Source organism: Scophthalmus maximus, chromosome 10 (genome assembly GCF_022379125.1).
Source record: "Scophthalmus maximus strain ysfricsl-2021 chromosome 10, ASM2237912v1, whole genome shotgun sequence".
Classification (NCBI taxonomy): Eukaryota; Metazoa; Chordata; class Actinopteri; order Pleuronectiformes; family Scophthalmidae; genus Scophthalmus; species Scophthalmus maximus.
Genome location: NC_061524.1, coordinates 22,071,544 through 22,088,734, shown reverse-complemented (window position 1 = coordinate 22,088,734; position 17,191 = coordinate 22,071,544). Strand labels below are relative to the sequence as shown.

Below are 17,191 nucleotides of genomic sequence, written 5' to 3'. Positions count from 1 at the left end.
CATTGCCACTACCTTTCCCCCTGCGGAATTTTGAGACTAATAATTTCCTATAAGTCCTGATCCACATATTTACTTATTAAAAGATCCTTCATGATACTAAATCATAAATATAATCATCTTTTAATTCATGATGTTGTATGTTTATATTGTATAAGTCACATATTATTATGACCTGACCTTTGACTTCCTTGCTACCTATTTGTAACATCTAAACACAGGGAAACCTACATTTCTGAAGTCACTTCAATACATTTTGCATCCAAGTATATTAGGTAAATGTCAAATTCAAATACTGTGACAGGTCAGAGTTCCTGCCAGTGAGCTGAGTGAACAGATATGGAAACACTGTCAACCTAAATTTATATTAAGAGCAGAGAGGAAACAGAAGCCGTAGACAGAAGAACTGCAGTGTATCATCTGAGGTTTTTATACACACACTCTATTGATCTTTCAAATAGCCGAAGGGCTTAAAACAAACCAGGTTAACCACTTTAAATTAACTTTCCCACTTTAAACCCCCTCCCCCATCGAGTAGCTTTTCAGGTTGCGACAAGGCAAATCTGATCCTACTGAAGTTAATATTCTGTTAGTTTGTGACATCTCCCCAGTGTTACTATGGGTTAATCGTGTAACCCCACAGCACTCCATGTTTTCGAATAAGTGTAAAGGAAAATGAGATGGACGGCTTGTGCTTCAACTCAAATACTTTCCACATTTGGTGATGTTTTGGCATCTTATAGTAATAGTTAATGGTAATTTTAAACAATGCAAGTGTATGAAATGTTTATGTATGCTGTTTTTTTCCCCCCTTTGAATGTCAGTTTTTATTTTTACTTCAACAAAGGAGATTAGGTTTTCACCCCTGTCAATGTGTTTGTTTGTCAACAGGATTACACAAAGACTAATGAACAGGTTAGCATAAAACATGGTAGAAGGATGGAATATGGGCACAGAAAGAACCCATCCATACAAAGGGATGAATCTAGGAAAAACCTTTTTTAACACTGCAAAATAGGGCCTTTTTCTGACATTTTAACTGAATTCCAAGGGAATAATTCATGGATCTTGATGAAAAAAAAAATGTAGACAAATTTAGTGGATTGATGTTTATGAGTGTCTGCAAATTGGTCCGGATCCAAATAAGAATCCGGATAAAGTGGATTTAAATGTGGTGTCATAGGTGGTAAGGATTTTTTCAGATGCTGCACATTAACATGTACGGTTAGAAACTACGTTTTATAACTATGTCCAAACTAACTGTGAGATTGGGAATTTATTTTAATTCTTGGACCTTGGTGAAAAAACTGGTATATTTAGGGGACTGATGTCTATGAGTGTGTACAATTTGGCATTTGGTTGCCTAAGCATAAATACTTGATTAAATGTTATAATTATAGTAACAAACATACACACACAGCGGGTGGGTGTAGGCCCTTGGTGGAGGAACATGCTCTACACAGAGCATTTCTCGTTTTGTGTGATCGTGAATATATTTTCTATGTCGTGATGAATAGAGTATGTCGATGTCAGAAAACATCGTTATCGACGTGATATCAGCTGTAGTCTTCTTGGGTGATTAGGAAACAACGACAACATTGTGTCCACTTGAAAATCTATTAACACACACTGACACACAAATCCTGACAATTCTTACACACGTTGACACTCGCACTTTATTTCCAACACACGTACCACAGACATACAACTTTTAAGCTTGGTTTCATATGCCACATTTTTTACTTTCCATCTGCAAGGACACTTAGCCTCAGAGAGATTGTGTGTGTGTGTGTGTGTGTGTGTGTGTGTGCATGTCTCTGTGTGATGATGGCTAAACAAGGGTCAATTTTCTATCTGTGTTTTTATTCATGGGAGGCGAGCTGGGAATAAAGCGACCTCTATCTGTTACTGTCACACACACACACACACACACACACACACACACACGTCCAGAACAGAAGTCCATGGGTCAGAAGTTTTGGCCATGGCCCGGGAGGATCCTGTTCAGGATGAGGAAACCTGCCCGCTGAGTGCATACGTGTGCGTGTGCAGAAGCTGGATGTAAATAGCAGCGTGTGTGTTTGTGAGTAAGCTGATACTGTGGCTCTGTCCGCTGTGTTTTGGTAATCTCACAGTCAGACTGACACAGCGGGACTGTGTAATTCAGCCGTGTTAGTACAAGCCTCCTCCGGCCTCCGAACACTGACTCTCGCTGAGTCACTACAAGTTTCATTACCTGTGCAGATTCTCTCTGCTGCTGACAAAACAACTCACCTGGAAGACAGAGGGAAGGCCGGGGATGAAAGGGGCCTTTGTCCTCATCAATGTATCTTTCTATTCAAATAACACGGAAGGAGGATGTGACGTCACATGTCATATATACCAGAGCGTAGGTCTAGAATTTACAACTAACACGGAACTAATTGAAATTATCTTCCCGAAAGTTGACTCCCTCTCTAAGTGGCCTGTGGGTTATTTGTTATTCTGCCGGTATCTTCTGCATTGCACTTTTTGCCAAATTTGAATTAACCAAGATTTAGTGTTAGACTGTAAACATCTCAAAGATTAAAAATCCCTCTGTGGCTCATCTACGTTTTTCTTCAAGAGGTTTATAGACATTCAGTGATTGATAACAGCTTTTATCGGGATTTAGCAAACAACGGACTAAGCGAGAGCCATTGACAATGCACACAAAGACATTACTAATGGATGAAGGCGGACAGCTAATGGTGACGGGTTATATGTGCAAGGTGCAACAGTGACGTGCCTGAACGGCGGTCACTGCAAATGTACATGAGGTGCAGTATCCCTGCAGAGTGCAAGGCCTCATGTTGGTGGCTAATAGCTGTAAGCATAAATCTACAGTGGCTGTGATGGTACATAATGTGGTTTAATGAGAACACTGACCGCAGACTGACACCGGCCCTGAGTCCTCCTCTGACACGAAGACAAGACGGAGTGGGGGTAGACATTTTTGCTCAGCAGTCCGCTTCCTCTAACATTGTGTTCTAACCATCTTTTACTTCCGCAAAGGACGTTACGTTTTCACCCGCTTCTTGTTTGTTGTTTTATTTGTGAGCAGGATCACGTAAAAACAACCAGGTCGATTTCCATCAAACTTGGTGGAGGGATGTGGGGCATGTGCCCTGGGAATAACCCATTACACACACACATAATTGAAAGTCGAGACCATCAAAGCGAATCTATCCAACCAATTTTTTTTTTTTACAGTTTCACCGATTTCCCAGGGAATAATTCATCTAGATGAAAAAAAAAATCTGGCATATTCAAGGGCCTAGTGTGTGCTATTTGGTGTGGATCCAAATAAAACATATGTATCTGGTGTCATAAGAAAGTTTCATATGTATTTGCATGTAAATCACAGGTTTGGACAGAGGAAATTGCCTGAAGACCTGGACTTTCTTGTTCTAGTTTGTGTATCTGCATCCAGGTGTGTGTGTGTGTGTGTGTGTGTGTGTGTGTGTGTGTGTGTCCATGCTCTGGGTTGTGTCTCTGATCCCAGGTGGGGTGCAGGGGAGGAGCAGAACAACATAAATGGATGCAGTGCCAGAAAGGGGAGAAGGAAGACACTCTCCCTTTCATCTCTCTTTCATCCCTTCTTTTCAAGCTGAGGAGAGAAAGAGGGAGCTTGCTACACTCTTCCTTCTCTCTCTCTGTCCCACTCTCAGACGCCTTTTGATGTCTTTCAAGTCGACCAAATGTGCTTTCCGGCTGCCATGCACCCTAACAGGAGGGTCTGTGTGTGTGTGTGTGTGTGTGTGTGTGTGTGTGGTGCGGGGTTTGGCACGGCGCCTAATTACTTTTAAGTCATAGACAGGTAGGCGGAAGGTGTGTGCATGTGCGCGTGTGTGTCTTTGTCTGAAAAATAAGAGCTTTGAACTGATTTGCTCTCTACAACCTTTTCCCGTTTTTTATTGGAGTTGTGAGCGGCCTGGTTCACCCACAAGCCGTTTTAGGGATTTTGCCGACATCGGACAGAAACACTTCACTGTACGTCTCTGTTGAGATTATCAGAGGGTTTTAGCTCAGTTCAGTACAGATACAGAAATGTCTGTATCGCCATATATGTCACCTGATGACTAAAAAGAGAATTGTAAGAAATTAATTAACAGTAAACAAATAATGTGGTTATTTAAAAAAGGAAGGGACTGTTACCAAAAATTTAAAAAAAATATTTATTGTACATGTTTTATTATTGTTGTTATTGTTGCGTTTTTGACTTGGGATATGGAAATCATCAAGTCTCAAAATGTTTATGCACCCAATGTATAGACTTAATAAATGCAATATTGGGATGTCTGTATCAAATAAGCAAAAGCAGCAAACAAAGGGTCTGGCTTGACGCATACTGGGGATGTTGTGGTCATGAAACAAATCCAAATATTTCACCACAGTGAAAAAAGGGAGTTTATACATCCCATGTATTCCCATGAATTGATTTGTTGTTTGTGAGCAAACTGCAGTGTGATCTACATGTGTGGAGAGTGATTGACAGATTATTATGATTTCTGCGGCCTGAGTTTAAACCCCGGGAGCATTCCTCTCTGCCTTGGGCAATACCGACAAAACTTCCACTACAAGGTTTAATAAACAACCGCACTGTTAATGTGCAAAGCCTTTACAAGCTACCGCAGCGTCTTATTTTTCTCCCTGTGTTGTTCTGTGTGATGGGGAGGAGGAGGAGGAGGCGTGGCTACAGGACAAGTCCGGACGTGATGCTCCAAACCCCATCCCGTAACGCCAAATCACTTCCCCTCGGCCCTCCTTCCTCCTCTCGTTCTAAGTGCAAACCACAGACTCACTCACTCTGGAGGTTTCCATGACAAACAATGCTAATTAGGTCTGAAAGGCAAGAGTGTGGCTCTCTCTCTTGTAGAGGCACACGGACGTAAAGTAGAATTCAGTATTAAATCTGTTTTGATATGAAGCTCAGGGTCATCCGAGAGGCAAACAATAAATCTCAGTTACACTTTGAATGAGAACTGAGATCTCTGTGGGTAGAAATGACCAGCTGATGCAGCTGTCATGTCCATGATGTGTTTGCATTGACTTTGATGCAGCTATGAATGCAGCACATGTTGTGTGAATTTTAGAATTGATTTGTTGTGATTTCTATGAAAGTGAACGGTGATAAGACGAATGAAATCACAATGAGTCAAGGCTTGTTCTAAACTCAACATCCATGTGTGAATGTAGAATGTAAAACTGACAATGGAAAATGAATGCAATGTAAATGTGTGTGTGTGTGTGTGTGTGTGTGTGTGTGTGTATACTGTATAGTCTAGTGTATATCTATGGATCCCTGTGTCGACCTCTATGTGTCTCCCACACCTCCCCTTCTCATTAGTGTTGACGCCTGAGTGGATTAACCACACGCATGCTCACACACACACACACACACACACACCCACACACACACCCACACACACACACACACACACACACACACACACACACACACACGATGAAAGTCGAGACCATCAAAGCGAATCTATCCACCACGGTTTACGAAAGACAAACTCATGAAACACGGATTTGTCCTCAATGCAAACCAGAGCCTCTTTCTGGCAGGAGATGGGTGTGTGTGTGTGTGTGTCAAGGCCAGGAGCTTGGAGACAGTATGCGTCTGTTGAAAGCGTGTGTAGACCAGTGAGAGTGAGTTGTATGTGTGCACATTTAGAGAAGTGAGCATATAAAGTTAATCAGATTAGTAACTATTGGATAACAAAATTAAATAAAGAGAGAAAGAAATAAGGAAATTGGGATGCCAACCTACTTCATTGGGGGGAAATAAATAGCATCAGAAACTTCCGCTGAATGAGCAGATATCTCTTCTGCCGGCCTGTTTCTCTATCGGACAGATCAGAGCAGAGGCGGAAGGACAAAACCATGACGAGAGGAGAGAATGAGAGCGAGACACAGCAGACTCTGGACAGCGAGACAGTGAGCGTAGACCTGGCAGCAGTGAGCCAGCAGCGCCGGACATGCTCGCCGCTCGACTCCGGAAGACTCTGCCCACAGCAATAACACTGTGACGATAAAAGGAAGTCCTTCACTGTGTACGTCACAATAAAGCTAACGGATACACATACATGTATATCCAGAGAAGAACATCTTCAAGAGCCCTGAACGAAGTAACAGTAGAATGACAACTACATGTGAGGGCTAAAAGTAGAAGAGGCGGCGAAATAGGTGGAAGTAATTTGCCCGCAGACTTGGAGTTGCAGCCTCACAGTCGGCTGCAAAAGTGCCCCAGTGCATGCTGGGAGTCACAGTTCAAAAGTCATCTCAATGCAAACCCCTTGTCCACCCGCCACACCAACAGATCGAAGACTGAACAGAGTCAGGTGCAGCTTCCACTTTCTTTTCACATGTAGGTCTTGTAACATTGTCCCTGACATCCCATAATCCTGCAGTTACCCCCCCCCCCCCCCCCAACTACATGTCATGAGGCGCATGGTGATAAGTTGTTCTCCTGGGCAACAAAACACATGTAGACTGTAGCTTTTTATCAAAAGTAAAAAGGTTGTTCAGTACCAGGAACACGGCGAAGCGATATTTCACACACATGATATCAACAGTGCAGTGTAGTCGGATGAAATAACAAAGCTCTGAGCTCTTTGGGAAACACTACGGACACCCTTGCCGCATCTGCAAAAAACATATTTAAAGTTTGATTTCATCTTTTGGCCCCAGACTAGAATCCAAACCATGCTGGTTCTGTGGAGCGTGAGCCAATGGCAGTCAAAGTGGTATGCGCAAATAACAGATGAGACGGAGCACAATGCCATGAGGGAAAATAGAGGTGGATTACAGCGGTGTGACGGACAGTGAACAGATATCAGTGTCAGGGCTCTGGTCAGGATTTACTGACAAGCTGGGAGCCATGCTGCGGATGCACCGCCGCAGTGACGCATTCTGATACGGGTCGGCTGGCTCCAATGCGACAAGGTGGAGGCGGGCCACCGCGAGAGAGAGCGAGAGAATATTCAGCTCCGAGGAAAGACGACAGGAAATTACACAAAGGAGCTGACCTACCTTTCTTGACTTTTTTCGATGGTTGTTTCTTCCTGATGAACTTGGTGGCCTCTTGTGGAAGTTCAAGCTCCTCTCCACCACCAGCGCCCTCTGCGATGGGCTCAACACCTCCTGAAAGACATTAATTGAAAAACTAGTGAATGCTTTACATTGATTGTTGTACAAATCTGCAGCCACAGCTGGTCCAGCAGCACTGTATAGCCGGCCAGTTAGACGGCATCTTGATGGGAAAACAACACACACAACAAACAAGATGGCAGCGCCAAAGAAGTGTTTCAGCCACATTTTTCATTCGTCTGTCTCACTTCATATTTCAATCAGTTCGCATCCATTTCATGTACATAACCAGTGATTGTGTGTTGCACAACTCAATTCTGTGCTGAGCGCCGATGCTGCTGCCGCCCCCCGCAAATGCCTCATGGTGTTATTCGTTTTGGTGTGTGCAAAGTTGAAAGGGCTTTGCATGCAGCCCCAAATTTATGACCATGTGGACTTTACACATTGACATGCGTAAACACGCCCGGCTACGCAGACATTTTCAAGTACTACATATCCATGTATGTAAATACTTATTCTGCTCTTTAGGGGAACATGCACTGATTCATATGACATATAAACACACCAGCACCTATTGTTTACTATACACTTGAACTGACTCGGGTCATCTGTCCCAACTATGAAACAGGTTGACAAGGGCCCGGAGGGTAAAGTCACTGCTGAAGTGCCTGAAGCCTGTATTCTCTGTACTGACCAGCAGAGGGCGACTCCACTGGTTGTTTCTATAGAAGTCCATGAGAAAATGACCCTACTTCTCTCTTGCATTAAAATGTCAGTCAACATTTTAATGAGGAGTTTATGGTTTAATCTCTACTTTCAAGCCTTCTTCAATACAGAATGATATTCATTTAGTACATTATGGTCCATTTACAGTCACATATACCATAAAGCACCGTATGTATTGGAGCGTGGCCACAGTGTGATTGAAAGCTTGTACCGTCCACTAGGTGCAGGTCGCAGGTGTAGGTGGACGTGCAGTGTCCTTGAGCTCTGAGTCAGGCCACACCCCCTGCTCCTCCAAATATGGTTACTTCTGGTTTCAGAAAACCAAGATGGCGATGAACAAAATGCCAAACTCAAGGTTTCAAAATGGCAGCTCGGAAACCAGTGGGTGACGTCACATGACATCAAAGGTCAAACGTGTGATGTGCTTTTTAAATCTTTCAGACATATATCAATATTTCAGTATATTTGAGTTTTACCTCACTGACCTGGTGCACTTTTGATCCCTTGATCTCTAAAAAACATGTTGGCAAAACAGCATGTGAGCAAGCAGTACAGTATTTTCATTATGTGTCTATGGGACAATTCAAATTCAAATGACATTTTCTGCCACGCTGAAATTTGTTGATGAGAAGATAACAAAGGGGTAGTCAACGACACATTTCAACTGTGCAAGTTGCATTGTATCGTTACATAATATTAAAATGAAATTGTTGGTCATAAATATATGATCGACATTCATTTATTTTCCCATAACTAATATGCAGCATAAAGTTCTGCTCCAAGACAACAGCTTTCTGTGTTATGCCTGCATCAGGCCAGACTGTTCCTCGAAAAGACTAAACTAAATGTAGTCCTAGGAGGTTTTGTAGAGGAAGAAATGCAACACGGTGTGTGAGTGTGTGTGAGTGTGTGTGTGTGTGTGTGTGTGTGTGTGTGCGTGTGTGTGTGCGTGCGTGTGTGTGTGCGTGTGCGCATGCATGCGTTTGTGTGTGTGTGACGAAATCCCATCTCGAATCCCATGGATCAGTCTGGATTTAGGGAGCTCCTGAGGCCGATGAATTGGACGCCTTGTCTCTTCTGCGTCCCACCTCTCTGTCTCCTCTCATCCCCCTTCCTCATTAACCCCTCCCCCTCCCTGTCTCCTCTCAACCCCCCTCCCCTCCATCATTCCTCTTCTGCCCTCTCTTCCTCTTTTAGTCCCCCGTCAGAATCTCCTCTCTCCTCATCCCATTCCTCTGTCATTTCTCTTTCTTGCCTTCTTTTTGTCTGTCCTGCCTCCTTGTCTATACCTCATCCACCTCATTCCCTCTTTCCACCGCCTCCCTCCTCCTTTCTTCCCTCCCTTTCTCCTCATTTCCTATCCTCCCCGAGGATTGTGTCCAGCTTCACGGTACTTTCATTGAATATGCACTGCACACACATGCCTTTGTGTGTGTGTGTGTGTGTGTGTGTGTGTGTCTGCCATCATGTCTACCTTAAGGTGTCTGAGAATGTGTGTGTGTCTCCATCTCCCCCACTGCGTCTTCATCTGTGAGTGTGTGTGTGCGCACAGATTACGTTAAGTCCTCTCTAATATTTATCCTGGCCTTTTCTAAAGCCAATCTTGTTCTCTTTGGTGAGAGCACAGCCTGTGGCTTTACACACACACACACACACACACACACACACACGCAGTTGTTTGAAATGGGATATGCCTCGCTCTTAATTGGGCAGGTGTTTTTCTAAGGGGAGTAATTTTTTTTAACGCTGTCTTACAATTTCACAGGGAATGTGTGTGTGTGTGTGTGTGTGTGTGTGTTAACCTCAGTCTTACATCAACATTAGGTAAGGAAGTAGCCCACCTCTGGAGCAACTCTGAAACAAAATCACAACGCACACACACACACACTCAGACACACACATAGGCCGTCTCTTAGCGCCGACCTCTCGCGCATTCCTCCCTCTCATCCCTCTCTCGCGCTCTTTAAATAGCAGACGTAGTGCTGCCTGTTCAGGGCTGTGGTGTGTATCTGCATTTCCCTCGGCCGTGGTCACGTCTATATTCTCCCTGGTCGGGTTATCAGTTTTAGACAACCCTGAGATTTAGCCTCTATATACTCTGCACCACATCACACTTCAACACCCAAGGAGAGCAGTGGAATGGAAGATGACACTGTAATTATAGTTGTTATGTTATAGAAGCTGCACAACAATAATGGCAGCAGTGGCGGTCATGGTAGTTGATATATTTAAAGTGGGATTAGATGCAGTCGCTGCAGCAGAGTAAGTGTTAAAACTGCAGATTTGTAACATTAGTGTTACTATAGACGTTGTAGCAACCGTAACACAAACAGGGTTGACGTTGGGATAGTGGAGATGCTTCAGCGGCAGCAATAATAGCTGATGGGAGTTGTTAAAAAAATGTTTTAAAAACGTGCCATCATCGTCTAAAAAGTTTTTATTAACTTCAAATTTACCCCTCGCTCACTTCCTGTGGTGTAACTCACCGATGCGATGAGGTGCAGCAAACTTTTGGAGTTTTCAAGATGAAAAAAAATACTATTTCCTAACTGGAACTAAATTCTCAAACACAAGCATCAGCAATGATTTCAGCTGCTGTACCGTTGTAATAGGATGTGAAACCTGCACACTTCGCTATGCTGAACGTCCATGTTTCGCTCCTTGGCTAGTTGAAGTCACCAGGAAGTTTCAGGTTTCCGTTATTACAGACTTGAATCTCCGAACAAGCCCTGAATCTGAAAACATTGAGAGCCGCTCTGCAGGTTTGGGGACAACTACAACTCCTCTTCCTCCAACAAGCTACCAATGACGATGTTTCTGCGGTGATCCTCTTTCCAGCAAAGACGCGTTGGAGATATGTGCTGTATCTGGAGACAGCTTAGTGGAAAGACGAATGGCTTTTGATAAACTGGTTTGGGAAGAATTTTGACACACATTGGGTAATGTTTTCTGCAGTGTTAGAAATGTCTACATATATATTTCTACAGCTTGGGGCATTCAAGGAGATTTAGGGAGCAGAACCAGTGAGAGGTTCTGGGTTCCGCTGCAGACTCTTAGAGACGTTTAGATGCAGTATAGTTCATTTCAGTTTTGGCTTAGTTTGAAAATGAAAATTTAAGGTAGTTAAGGAACGATTGTGCCATTTTAAATATTTTTTGGAGAGATTGGTGCAGTTTTGATGTGACAGCTGAGACATTTTGTGGGTCTGTTTTGGTGCATAGACGAGGATGGTTTGCCCATGACAATTTGAGGACGGCCTGAAGAAGATTAGAGTTTGGGACATTATGGGACAGTGTGGGACCACCTCGGGCCACTTTTGGAACAGTCCTGGGCAGCGTGGTTGAAGGGTGAAGCTGCTTCCAGTAGACTGCTCTGTCTTGGTCTGTGCAGTGTGGAGACACCAGCACATTCCTGCTTTATTTTGGGCTGCGGTTTGAAGATGGGGGTGACACTGCGCTGCTGTGGTCACCAGCAATTTGGCTGTGGGCTTTACGCTATTTCAATCCCCCCTCAATGTACACATCTTTGTACGCACACATACACACACAAGTGCAATCCGTTGGATTCACAGGTCTGCAAACGGAAACACTGACGTGCTGCCGAAAACACACATCAAAAAGCCTTGAAGTGTGTATCCTTGTGTAAAATGTGTGTAATTCGGACACCGTGTCTAGTTTTCTCTGCCGCCCACTCTCATTCCCAGTAGCATATATTTGTAGAATTGATCTCTTACATTTCACAACATGACCGACTCCTCGTCCACATTTTTCTTCTCTTCTTAGTTCAGTCATTTTTTTTTCGTTTCTGATTCATGCCTCAAACTGAAAAACAACAACCCTCTAACATCTTAGATTAGCTGCACGACACGCTTCAGGTAGTGATTGATTCTTTCTAAAAGAGACCTCTGCTGGTGTATTTAAAGGATCCTGGAGGAGAACTCTTCAATTTGCAAACACCACAGCAACAGAACAAATACGGCTGGATTACACACAAGACTTGACCCACACTTACACATACTACATGTAGTTTTCCTCTGCACTGTGTCCTCTGAACACACACACACACACATGTGCACACAAACACAGCCCATCTTCTCCCCTCTCTTTAAGTCTAAAATAGATGCAGGCCCCAAACCACAGCTACCAGTGGAACACTATGAAAATAACTGCAACGCAGACACACATACACACTATAGGGGTGTACGTGTGTGTGTGTGTGTGTGTGTGTGTGTGTGTTTTCAATCAGACATAAGCAAATATTTTTGACTTCATTAGAAGAGAAACATATAATTTGGTGCAAATATACATCATGTATCCCTGTAAATCCAAGTCAAGTAAGATTTTATTGATATTGGCTAACATCGCAATTCCCAAAAGTAGCCTAAAGGGGCTGAACAGTCGATTCACCTTTCAGCCTCTGTCCTGATGGTGCAGAGGGGAAAAAAACACTGTTTATTTATACGATGAGATTCCATACAAAGTCAAAGCAATGACGCAAGGAGATGCAAATTTCGCATTCGAAATTCGAAGATGCGGAATTCGTGTCATTTGAATATAAAATATTTGTGTGAACGCGAAAGCCATTATCGTTGAGAGTGAAAATTTGCTTTACATTTGGTGTGCATGTAGCATCAGACACTTGAATCGAACAAAGGAAAAACTCTCGGTGAAAACACAATTTTCTTCTTTTTTTACGTTCTACATCTTCTCCCTTTGCTCAGCGTGAAAGAGCCGGAAGAAAGCTCTTTTCTTTCTTTATAGAAGTGATCAACTTTAAAAGAGAGACAACAGATAAGAAACTGATCAAAGTCAAAGAAATAAAATAAGACTATTACACATTTTTACCGCAAGTTAAAACAGACAAAAACAGCAGAGACAGAGAGTAGAGGAGACTTAGTGTTGCCAAAAAGCCTTTCTCACTGCAGAAAAATAACTAATCCTGAGAGATAAAGTGTGTATATACAGTATGTGTGTGGGAGGAGACATCAACACACACACATACATGCACGCACATACACACACCTCTGTGGTTGAGATCAGTTCAAAGCTACGCTGACAGCACGCTGAATAATGAACCGTGTGATAAACACTCCTGATTTCACCAGGTGTTTGTGTGTGTGTGTGTGTGTGTGTGTGTGTGTGTGTGTACAGAGTGCAGCTGCTGAGGCCAGTTGGCCTGAATGATGTCATCAGGGTGGAACTGAAGGTCATCATGTGATGAAGAGAGAGATGAACGCAGTGGGGGAGAAAATGTAAACGTAACCTGGATTAAATTAGCAACAACACCGATGGCAACGGTCACGTATGTCAATGTTCAGAGTATCATTTTAATTGACATGTAGTAAAAAAATATTTTGGACTTATCACTTTTTCATTAACAAAAAAAACAGACAAATGTATTTTGCAAAACAGGCTCCAGTGACTTGATATGTGTGAGATTCTGTGAGTGCCTGTAGATGATCAGATCCAAACACACACTGTGCACACTCAAGGTGAAAACTTAACAATGAGAGCGATAATTTGAGTCTCAGCGGGTTAAGAAGTGTGTGTGTGTGTGTGTGTGTGTGTGTGTGTGGTCAGGCTTATTATTTCCAGGAAACTTGCACCTAAACACATTTACACACAAACACACACACGCGCGCACACACACACACACACGCATACGCTGTACCAATGAAGTGGGGCTTGTTGTGTGGTATCCCAGTGAATGTGTGTATGTGTGTGTGTGTGTGTGTGTGTGTGTGTGTGTGTGTGTGTGTGTGCGCACGTCTGTGGTCTTGGAAGGAAACGGTTGCCGCCGGTGTTGTTGGAAACGTAAACAAATGTGTATGTTTACGGGCGGGTGAAAAAGCAACATCTGAGATGGCTAACAAACGACTGTTTACTGAAGCGCAATGTGTTTGTGGTGTGTGTGTTTGTGTGTGTGTGTGTGTGTGTGAGTGTGTGTTTGTGTGTGTGTGTGTGTGTGTGTGTGTGTGTGTGAATTTTGGCAGCAGACTAAAGACGAGAGGGGAGACCGCATGACAAGGAAACATAAACACAAACACACTCACTCTCTCTCTCTCTCACACACACTCTCACACACACACACACACACACACACACACACACACACACACTCACACACACACTAACCTTGAAAACATGTCTTCACAGATTTTAATGATTTCCCTAATGAGGGACTTGGTGACGTATGTCCCCATAAGGATGGCAAGTCCCCCACAATGTTGCAGTGTAACCAAGTTTAGGTCCCCTCAACATGAGTAAAGCCTAAACCACACAATTAATACATTGAGTTTGAGCTCCACTGAACCATGTGCTGAATCACTGTAATCACTATAATGACTTTTAAACGAGCCTTTAAAGTTTTATAGACTTTTCACACTCCCCTGACACACACGCGCTCACGCGCGCATACACACACACACACACTAACACACTAACTTAATTAACACTATTATGTCTCCAAGACGGAGCGTTTATCATTGAATCCCGTGGAGTAGAAGAAATTCGGTTGGTAAATGTGTGGATTCATACTGAATGAGTCGGTCCAGCTGCATCATACTCCCGACTTTCTTTGCTTCATTGTGCCGTGTGCAAAATAAAATGTGCTTAAATTGACTCAATACCGTCAAATGACGTCTACGTCTTAGCACATGCAAGTACACAACTGCCGGACAGCGGCAGTGCAACAGTTAGAAGCTAGAATCGTCGGTAACAACGATGGTGTGTCACTGACTCAGTGACGTCTGTGTTCTTTTCTTCTTATTAGCCACGTGTCTTTATTTTTCATGCCATAGTTTTTACAGTCAAAGTTACAAAAGCGCGTTGTCACCGAGCCCGGTGAACCTGCAGCAAATCGATTCACTGCACCTCAACTCTGCGTAACAAGAGTGATTCTGTTTGCACAATTAATACAAATAAAAAAAAGATTTATTTTACTCTTTAGATTTTATGTAGGAAACTCAGCGAGAAGGTGAAATGAGGAAAGGGGGAGGAGGAATAGAGGAAATAAAGAGGGAGGAGAGAAAACGGACTATAATTGATGATCTTGTCAGAAACACCTCTATAAACTTCAGCCAACGCTAAATGATCCGTAAGGTGTGTGCATGTGCGGGTTTGTGTGTGGGTGTATGATTTTATGAGTGTGTCGACTGTGCAAATGTGACTCTGTGTAAACCTATGTGTGTATCCATGTTTTTATGTGTGTCTGCACTGTGTATCGGACAGTGACGCACTGCACACGTCGTTAGTATGTACCTGTACTATTTTCTATTTTATTTTTTGCATATGTGTGTGTCTGTGTGTAGGGATGCATTTAAACGCGGATGTGTGTGTGTGTGTGTTGGATGTAAAGTGTAGCGCGAATAGTCTTCATGTTTTTGCCTGCCGAAGCCTAAAATCTTCACCAGGGGACCGGCTTATATGAGGCTTTCCACCAACAACGCACAGACACACACACACACACACACACACACACACACACACACTCATAAATATATAGCTTTAGAAAACACAACTGATTCTGTTTCCTTTCTCAAGCTGTTGTTTGAACTGTACAATATCTTAACTGAATCGAGTATTATTGTAGAAATATAGTAATAGGTGTAATGATAATTACAGCTATTCTGATAGGTCCATTTATTTCACATTTCATTTCACAGCCACATTAACAAAATTGCATAGTCTGCCGACCACCACCTTAACAACATATGGAGGATTAAAGAACTCATGTGTCAGCAGGATTTGGAAAAACTGGTCCACTTGACGACAGTAATGGTGCGTTTACAGGTCTCTGTAAAAAAAATCCACCAGGCAGCTGCAGCTGATTCAAGACGCTGCTGCCCGAGTCGCCGCCAATAGAGTGGATCACATCGGTCCAGTTCTCCAATCTTTACATTCAAAGAATTGACCGAAGAATACACTGATCTGCTGCTAAGTTATGAACCATCCCAGACACCACAGGTCGTCTGGAACGTTTTTTGCTTTCTGTCCCCCGAGGTCAAAACTTAAACCGAGACGAGCAGCGTTCAGTTTTTATGCTCCACATAAGTAAAAAAACTCCCAGAGAACTGTAGGTCTGCTGCCCTTTCGCAGTTGTTCCTGTTTGCCATGGCCTTTCATTAAATCAACTCATTTCTTAAACTGCACACCGTCACTTCTACTCTTCTATTATCACTGTAATCAAGATTTCATTTGTTTATTTTTTCTTTTATAAAATGCTCTACAAAACTCTATGTGCTTCTTTTACTGTATTATCTCATGTTGCTTTTACAATTCGTCATGATGCTTTTGGTATCTCGTGTAAAGCACTTTAATTTGCCTCCCTGTTGAAACATGCCACACAAATAAACTTATCAGTGGTTAACAGTGAAAAACGCTGTCTTGTGAAACTTCTCCGCACAGGAATCTGTTTGACAATAAGATGCTGATACAATGATGGAACTTTTCTATGTCGGGGACTCGCTGCACAAACACATACATACTAGGCCCGATCAAGGGCTTTTTTAACTGATCGGGATCCGCTTTATTAAGCACGAACCCAGGCCCGGTGTTTGTTTCAGATCAGCTGCAAGAAGGTCTGTCTGCAGCTGAGGAGTTTCACTCTAGACCTGAAACAAGTTATGCTGGGCATACACTGAGCGATTTTTAATAAATGCTGTTGGTAAACTCCAACTCACACTGTCCGAGTAAATCGTCTGCGATGTGAAGCCAAAGCTCAGAATTAATGTTCTCCGACCGTCAGCCACGACTTGACTGGTCACACTATGCGTGTGAAATGCCCGTCGGCTCCTGCGGAAAGCTCCTCTGAGGCAGAGAAGGTTGTGTTTACCATAGAAGAAGAACGCTGAAAAGACTCACGCACGCACTCTCTGTCCAATTAGGGGGACCCTCCATAGTAGTGATAAGCTCCAACACTGACTGTTTAATATATTTAATATACTATTTATTTCTTATCCTCAAAGCCAAATTGACCATGTGGGCACTTCACGCAGGCGCAGTCAGGAAAAAGGAAACAGAGTTTGAAGAATCGACACGTGGCTCTGCTTCAACTGTGCGAGAGGCGGAAGTCGGCCGACCCACAGAAATTTTATTGGAACGTCTGACGGCCGGTCGCGAGCAATTAATCGCTGCTCGCTCCCCCCTGGACTCTGCACGGCCAACGACTTAGCTGAAAATCGTCAAAAATCGGCCTTAAATCGCACAGTGTATGCCCGGCTGTCGCACTACCTACCACACATTGGGATCAACACTGTCAGACACACATGATTTGAAATACTTAAATGTACTTGAAGTGTGCACTGTGCAATTGTATTATCTCGGAAAATAGCAATGTCGGATCGGGACTCGGG

At 43.2% G+C, this 17,191-nt stretch overlaps 1 protein-coding gene across 2 annotated transcripts in view; it reads right to left on the bottom strand.

Moving 5' to 3' along the window:
* The window catches only part of bbs9 (Bardet-Biedl syndrome 9), a 171,393-nt gene that overhangs the window by 55,370 nt on the left and 98,832 nt on the right, over positions 1-17,191 (bottom strand). For both annotated transcript variants that reach the window (XM_035608693.2, XM_035608694.2), the window contains one exon: positions 7,057-7,167. In XM_035608693.2, coding sequence (XP_035464586.1) covers positions 7,057-7,167 — 111 coding nt within the window. The remainder of the gene's footprint in view (positions 1-7,056; positions 7,168-17,191) is intronic.